This window comes from Misgurnus anguillicaudatus, chromosome 19, assembly GCF_027580225.2.
Source record: "Misgurnus anguillicaudatus chromosome 19, ASM2758022v2, whole genome shotgun sequence".
NCBI classification, from domain to species: domain Eukaryota; kingdom Metazoa; phylum Chordata; class Actinopteri; order Cypriniformes; family Cobitidae; genus Misgurnus; species Misgurnus anguillicaudatus.
Window position 1 is genome coordinate 51,590,695 of NC_073355.2, and position 8,506 is coordinate 51,599,200.

The 8,506-nt window shown below is 33.3% G+C and overlaps 1 protein-coding gene across 1 annotated transcript; it reads left to right on the plus strand.

Annotated features, from left to right (window-relative positions):
• Positions 1–794: 794 nt before the first annotated feature.
• txn2 (thioredoxin 2) lies at positions 795–5,858 on the plus strand. Its single transcript, XM_055195066.2, has 4 exons — positions 795–895; positions 2,475–2,734; positions 4,018–4,141; positions 5,001–5,858. Exons 2-4 carry the CDS (start codon positions 2,475–2,477, stop codon positions 5,115–5,117), a joined length of 501 nt encoding a protein of 166 aa, XP_055051041.2. The 5' UTR covers positions 795–895; the 3' UTR covers positions 5,118–5,858.
• Positions 5,859–8,506: the final 2,648 nt, after the last annotated feature.

An 8,506-nucleotide genomic window follows, 5' to 3' on the forward strand; every position in this document is an offset into this window, starting at 1 on the left:
GAAATGTCGAATTCATATTTCAAGATTAAAAAACGAATAATAATTATTTAAATTAAATTATAGACTTTCTATTGATGGTTTCCAATAAAGGGACATTTTACTATTAGGAAAACATTAGATTTTATAAATATATTTCTTGTTCTACTACACAGATGGCATACATATTGTCCGTGACGGGGTGGTAAAAGAAAGACTTCTGTGCCAGAATAAAACTGATAATATTATTAACAATTTTGTACCTGAGCTGGGAAAATATGTTTTTTGGGAGGATTAACAATATATTTAAAGTTGTAAGTAAAAAAAATAAAGTTTGTTCTTAATGAAAATTTGGAAAATTGCAAAGTGGAAATGGCACCCGTTTCGTAGAATGACTCATCTGTGTCCATTAACATTTATATAAGTATTATAATTTATATGAATCCATTTTGGGTTCTGTGTGTGGTCACTAAATTTAAGATTTATGTTTTATATCAATCTTAAAAAACTCTTTGGTATTTATTAGTTTTTATTAAAAATATTCCATTTAGTTTCTCAATTAATATGAAGTTCATAAAGCTACATGTATAATTTAATAAGAATAAGAAAGAGTAAAATGATTTACTGGATGAGAGCATCGCATCATGTCATGTAGTAAATAAGTGTGATCTCACAGCTTTAATGTAAAGACGAACAATTTTGATTGGTATAAAGAATGAAATTTTATAAAAAAAAATAATTGTACATTTTTTTGTTTTAACTTCGTTTACTCAATTTAATTTTATAGTTATCTTGTAGTCGATCAAGTAAAGCTGCAGTTCCTCTCCGCGCCGCACCGCGTCACTGTGACGTACAAGTGTGTCCACGTGAGCGGAAGTGCGTTAGTGGTCCGTGTGACCAGACGACTACAGATCTCACGGTAGGACTTTAATTTATTTATTTTATTGATAACTCGCTTAAGATCTCAAATAAACCAGGAACATCGAACCTAAATTGTGTCACGCTTGTGTTTAGTAACTGACAGGACGCAATTAAACGCGCACGTGACATCACACATATTCAAAGTCACATGGAGGTTAAAAACAACAGCAGATTCTTTACGAAATAATAACTAAGGTTTTACTACATTGACTATAGTTTAACAATGGTATTTGTAAAAGATTAAGGTTAATACAAATGGTAGTCAGTCCGTCAAAATATGGTAACCATGGTAAAAAGATTTTAAGGGTTTAATAGAAACAAACATCATATTTAGACACGTGACGCCCACCACTGATGAATGTGTGTTATACAGTAAATAATGTTTCATATAACACTTTTGATCTTTATTATCAGAAAGCACTCTGAATTCACTTAATCTCTTGTGGATGAAATGTACAAAATAAAATGCTTACTTCCATTACAACATTATTATTCAACAAGTGTGTTTGTCCACAATGTGTGTTACAGACTGTGGACATAAAAGTAGAATTAATAAAGAATAAATAATAACAAAAAATGATGTAGACAATGAAAATGGTGCTGAAAGTGAAAAAAGTGGTCCTTTTGTTATCCATATTTTGCAAATAGGGCTGCATAACGATTAATAGCAACTAATCATTTGCAAAATACGTTTTGTATATGCACACTGTAAATGTCTGTGTATTTATATCTAAATTATTATTATAAATAGTACTAGGGATGCACCGATAGGATTTTTTTGGGCCGATTCTGATTTAAACAGACAACTTCTGTCCAATACCGATATTAAACACTTGTATACAATACTATACAGCTGGTCTATTAGCTAGTTTATTTCCGATTCAAATTATTTTGACAGAACATGGATTGGATCTAATTAACATTCAACTGACCAACATAATAAAAGAGGCACAAATTAAGCTAAAACAAATATAATAAGACAACATGACAACCTTCAAAGGTGGTTTTTGATATTCAGCACTTATTTTATTAACAACATCAACTCATTTTTTTTTACATATAATGGATTTCTTTATGCAGTTAAGTAATAAACAATCGGTATCGGCCTTTCTCGTGCTATTGCCGATATGCCGATGGTTTCAAATTCATCAAAAATCGGCCGATAAATATCGGTGGCCGATACATCGGTGCATCACTAAATAGTACACACGCATATATAAACAAACACTTTTATTCTGCAATCGATTAGTTGCGATTAAATGTTATGCAGTCCTAAATGCAAGCTTTAGGTACCATGACTCAGAGAGTTCAAAAAGCAGAAACAAGCAACTCAAAAGTAATCCCTGACTCTTATCAAAGGGACATATAAAGCCAATCGATCAGTCTGTGAAGGAAACTAAAGTATTAATGACTAAAGCAATTAACCACGAGTAAAACGGGTATTGATGGGTAGGTATTAATGAGTAAATGTGTAATGCTTCTTGATGTTCAGTACTGAAGAGTCAGTGAAAATCTCTTTAAGCTCGTAAAGCAACACTTGATCCTCTTATGTATTAAATGACTTTCTGTTTTTTCAGATGGCTTCCAGGCTTCTCATGCGGAGACTTTGTTCTGTGTCAGTGAGAGGTTTCTGTCGTCTGCCTGTCACCGTCTCGTCCTCTTCATCATACTCTTCCTCTCTGACCGCATCTCCTGCAGTACAGCCATTCCTGACACGCTCGCTCCCGCGTCCTCTCCCGCTCAGCAGACACGTGTCATTTAATGTCCAGGATCAGGAAGACTTCACTGACAGAGTCATTAACAGTGAGCTGCCGGTGCTCATAGATTTCCATGCACAGTACGTACAACACAACACATCACACATACTTTTTCATCTTTCATTTATCATTCATCTTTAATCTAAATAAAAAATGTGATTGCACATAAGGAGATCATATAAATTTTAGACAACAACAATTCTTGTAATAATCATGTTTTACAATAGCAACAGGTTTATTCAGGGGTTTTTGTGTTGAAACACCCAAAGTCTACACGCATTGACTTTGTTAACTTATAAATGTCTGGGTGATTCTCACGAAAACTTGTTTTTAAAAATGTCAAGCATGAAAATTTAAAAATGCTTACATTTACTTTTTTCCCACCAGACATTGAAAAACAAAGTCTGGAGTAAATGGGAACATTAATTTAAAAACTTTTACTTATCATTTAACACTTTTTGTAACATAATTTAAAAAATTAGTCCTAAAAAATCTCATTACCGCAACAGTCAGAAAACATCAACACTGACATATTTTCAAAATGACATGACAAACCTGAAAGAACATAATTTGGAGATTCTGCACATGCATTTAAAATCAAAGTATTATGCTTCTATTAATTAAATTAACATTTAATAAGCATCTGTTGCGGTAATGATAATCAAAATGAGACAATATTTCAAATTAACTGTAAAAAAATGATCTTACCTGGTAGCCATCTTGAAGTAACTGGTCCATGTGCTTGGTCACTCAAAATCAAACTTTATTAAAATTCTGTATGTGTGCTTAAACTGTTCTCAAAAAGTGTTGCGGAGGATGAGAACATCAGGCATGGACACATCATTTTCCTAATTTTTCTTCATTATTATTATACATGAATATTCAGTAAATATTTTTTCTGTCATCTAAAGTAGTCTAGCAAAAGATCCATTTATTTTTTTTCTTAATATTTTTGTGTTAATTTGATTAAATTACAACATAACGCATGTTCAAACACAGCCGGACACATTGCGGTAATGAGAATTTCAGCAGAAAATGAGATAAAATTTACAATTATAAATTCTTATGTTGAAATCACACATTGTGCAAGGTAGAACACAGTATTATGTTAATTCTGATGCTTTTTAATGTTGCTATATTACACATTTTAAAGCTAAAGTCATTAGTGCCGTGGTGTTTCAATGGTTTCATGAGAATCACCCATATACATTTGTCATCAGTATTAAATATATTCATATGTGACAGTGTAATATAATGACTAAATTCACGTGACATGCTGATAACAGTGATCAGTGTTTGTCCTGATGTGTGTTTGTTAATCTGTTGTGTGTGTTTGTTAATCTGTTGTGTGTTTGTGTTGTAGGTGGTGTGGTCCCTGTAAGATTTTAGGACCGCGGTTGGAAAAGGCCATTGCTAAACAGAAGGGTCGAGTCACTATGGCTAAAGTTGACATTGATGAACACACAGATCTTGCTATTGAATACGGGGTATGTGACAACACATCACTCCAGCCCAAAACACATTATTACCCATCATTCATTCATTCATTCATTTATAATGTCATCATTCAGAGACTAGTGCATGTGATCTGTGCAGAGCAGTCAATAAATATAACACAGCTGTTTAACTCTTTCCCAGACATTTTGAGGAGTTATCTTGTCAATTAAGAGAAAAAGCTTCCCTGCCAATGCCGACTTTTTATGGCAATCCATATTTCCGCTATTATCCACTAGATGGCGCTCTTACCAAACTTATAAAACACTGAAGCATCCACTGATCCAAAAACAGTAAAAACTGAGTATGTTTTGATGATTGCTCTGAATCTGATCTCTAACAAAGTCCTTTACAAAAATCCAATTATTTTAATTTGAATTTGAAATCATAAAAAATCCTGGCGCCGGCTGGCAACTTTTTTTTTTAATTCTGGCGGGGAAAGAGTTAAAATTAAGTATGCACTGAATGTTGAGCAACCTATTCGAAAATATTCAGCCTGAAAAATAGGACAAAAATAAGGTCATCTGCTATAAATAGTTATGCTAAACACAAATGACGACATTTTGAAGAATGTTTGTGACTAAGCAGATCTGGGGCACCATTCATTTCCATAACAGGAAAAATGAATACTATAGAAGTGAATGGTGCCCCAGATCTGTTTGGTTATTAACATTTTTAATTTAAATATCTTTATTTGTGTTTGGCAGAACAAATACATTTATACAGATTTAAGAGAATTTTAAGACATTTTCATTTTTCAGTCAACTATCCCTTTAAGTCAGTCCAGGTGTTAGTTTTAGTAAGATCCTCTCAGATTTTTACAGGGGGCTTAATATTCCCGATGTGTTGTAGGTGTCGGCTGTTCCCACGGTCATAGCGATGAGGGGTGGTGATGTCATCGACCAGTTTGTAGGCATCAAAGATGAAGACCAGCTGGATTCTTTTGTAGAGAAACTGATTGGACAGTGATGCTGTCAGTCACTGCTCCTCTCTTGACCACACCCATCTCAGACTGTACACAAACTCACTTTCATTCAATATTTTACACATACACACACACCTGTGACCAGAATGTCTTCATTTCTCCTGCTTTACGTGTGTCATGATAAACAGTGTGTGTGTGTGTGTTTATTTACTTCAGTTGATCTGTCTGTCTGTAGGGTTTGAAGCAGTGCACAGAGTTTACTATGGTATTACTATGGTATGGTACAGAGTTTACTTTACTGTATTAAAGTGTACTTGGACATCCTGTCACTGCTTTGAAAGCATGAATGATCATTGAGCTGGTAACAGTATATACTAATGCAATTCCTCGTCTGTCCACACGAGGGTCTTCCTCTAACACTGAACACCATAAACATTTAAACCCCAAATAATACAAAGTCAAACTCTGTTATTAGAAGCATTTAGTTTGCACTGTGACAATAAAATATTTATGTATCATGTTAGTATCATTACAGAGAGGCTTTATTTTCTTGAAATAGAGTTGAATGTTTTGATTTTGGGATGAGATGTTTTCTTCATGAGGTGTGTCTGTTCGTTTACACCTGAATGTCCACTAATGTGAACGTGTTTGGTTTCGGATCTGACTGTGAATTTCGAGCAGGATGCATGAAAACGGTGATGGATTTGTTTAGATTTTATCCCATATAATCTGTTATATGTCCAACTTGTGTCAAATGATGAATAAAATATGATATATATATTTAACTAGCAGGCTGATGTTTAGTAATCTGAGATTATATGAAACATTATTGGCTGGTAGTGTTTTTATTGGCAGTAAGAGAGGTGGATCCAGTTTATATCTGCACCTAAGGCGTTTTCAAGTTAAATATTTGCATTTTATTTATTACTGCCATATTAATTTACTTCCTTGTTGTGAATCATAAAGACATCTAACAAGTTCAGCTTAGTAACAAAAACCCTCTGATATTTCGTTGTGTCGCAATAGTGAGTTTTATGTGATCTGTTTTCAGTTGGTTAGAATTAAAGGCGACATTTCACAAGACTTTTTAAGATATAAAATAAATGAATACATATGTGAAGTTGTAGCTCAATAATTTATTGTAACATGTTAAAATTCCCACTTTATAGGTGTGTCCTTTAAAAAGCAAATGATATATATAATTATAAAAATGTAAATGTTTCAGAAAAGTAATAATGTAAACATAAAGTAAATTTCAAGTTAAAAAAGGTGTGCTTTGTGACACATTTTTAGTGGTTTTACCAACAACGGCCACTAGGTGTCAATGGTTTGCTGCATACTCCTGTCACAAATTAATAAATTACTGTCACTGCATTATTATTAATTTTATTATTTATGCTTTTCAATTAAATATAGTTTGTCAACATTTTTGAAGATTTATAATAGGATATAGTGTTATGAATAAATAATCATTAATATGCATTCCAATGGTGGGGGAAGTCATGTAACAAAAAACTGTCACTAGATAATTCCTATCATCAGATGACCTTGAAATATGAAACTAAGCTTTCTGGTGATATATAATTTTTCATGATTTTTTAGGTTTAGAGTAGGGGTTTAGTGTTATAAATATGTAAAAACAAATTTGGCCTACCTGTGGGCCCTTGACATTTTAGAAATGGACTCTTACTATGTCATAATTCTCCAAAAATGGTAATGAAAACTACACACTTAGAGCTTTCCAACAATATATGGTTTGTCAAGATTGTTTAGCTATTAGTGTTACCAATTTCTTATAACAAAATGAGCCCACCTGTGGACCGTGGCATTTTAAAAAATGGCTCATTATGTCATTCCTTGACCAAAATGGTGATGATAAATGAAATCTATACTCTTAGTCTAGAACTTTCAAATGATATAAAGTTTGTCATGATTGGATAAGAATTCACATGCACTGAAGTAAACATAGGCGTCCCGCTGGTGGGACAGTGACATTTTGCAGGATATAGATGTTTTGAGGCACACTCTCTTCATAAATCAATCAATTACTCTCCCTACATAATTTATTTGATAAAACACTGTTGAAATATGTATTCCAGAGGCTTAGACCTTTCCAATGAAACATAGTTTGTGGTGATAGATAAAAATTTGACCCGCTCACGAGACGTTGCCAGTTAAAGTCTCAAGAGGTGGTATTATTATAATAAGATCCCCCTCTGACATCACAAGGGGAGCCAAATTTCAATGACCTAATTTTTGCACAGAATGGTTTACCAAAACTAAGTTAGTGGGTTGATCTTGTTCGTATATTTTAGGTCGATAGAAGCACTCGGACACAATTATAGCACCTAAACATGAAAAAAGTCAGATTTTTAGTTTCCTGTGTGTTACGCTGTAACTTTCTCAACTCAAACTTAGTGTTCAATAAGAGCATTGATTTCATTTCATTGATGCTAAACTTCAAGACTTGAACAGTTTAAAGGATTAGTCCATTTTCTTTAAAAAAAATCCAGATAATTTACTCACCACCATGTCATCCAAAATATTGATGCTTTTTTTTGTTCAGTCGAGAAGACATTATGTTTTTTGAGGAAAACATTCCAGGATTTTTCTCAGTTTAATGGACTTTAATGGACACCAACACTCAACAGTTTTAATGCAGTTTAAATTTGCAGTTTCAAATGACTCTAAATGATCCCAGAGAGGCATAAGAGTCTTATCTAGCAAAATAATTGTCAATTTTAACAAGAAAAATAAAAAATATGCACCTTTAATCCACAACTTCTCGTCTTCCTTCGGTCATGTGACGCGTCAGCGCGACCTCACAAAATACATCATCATGTCAAGAAGTCACGGATGACGTTTCGAAACTACACCCAGTGTTTACACATGACAGGAGGACCGTTCCGACGTCGTTGTATGTCGAATTATACTAATTAATGTCTTTGTGTCAGTTTATTGTTTAAAATAGATTCATATATGTAACATGTGACCTTTCCACAGCATTACGCAATTACATGAGGCATCACAGGACTGGAGATAGACGAGAAGTTGTGGGTTAAAAGTGCCAAAAATTACAATCATTTGAACAAAGAAAGACATCCACATTTTGGATGATATGGTGGTGAGTAAATTATCTGGAGTTTTTTTTTAAGAAAGTTGACTAATCCTTTAATATGATGAAAAGATTAATGTATCATCAGCTATTATGCAAGAATGTATTCTTTTAACAGTTCCTGCCATTGATTAATAACTAGAAACCATTGCATTGATATTAAATCTTTATGTTGTGGTCAGAATAAAAAAAAACGTAATCCTTAAACCTTAAGAATCTTAACTCTGCATCATTTCTGTCTGTTCAACATCAGTTCTATGTCACCCCTGAACTTTAACCTCTGACCTCTTTTTATAACACACACGCTCTGTAAGATAA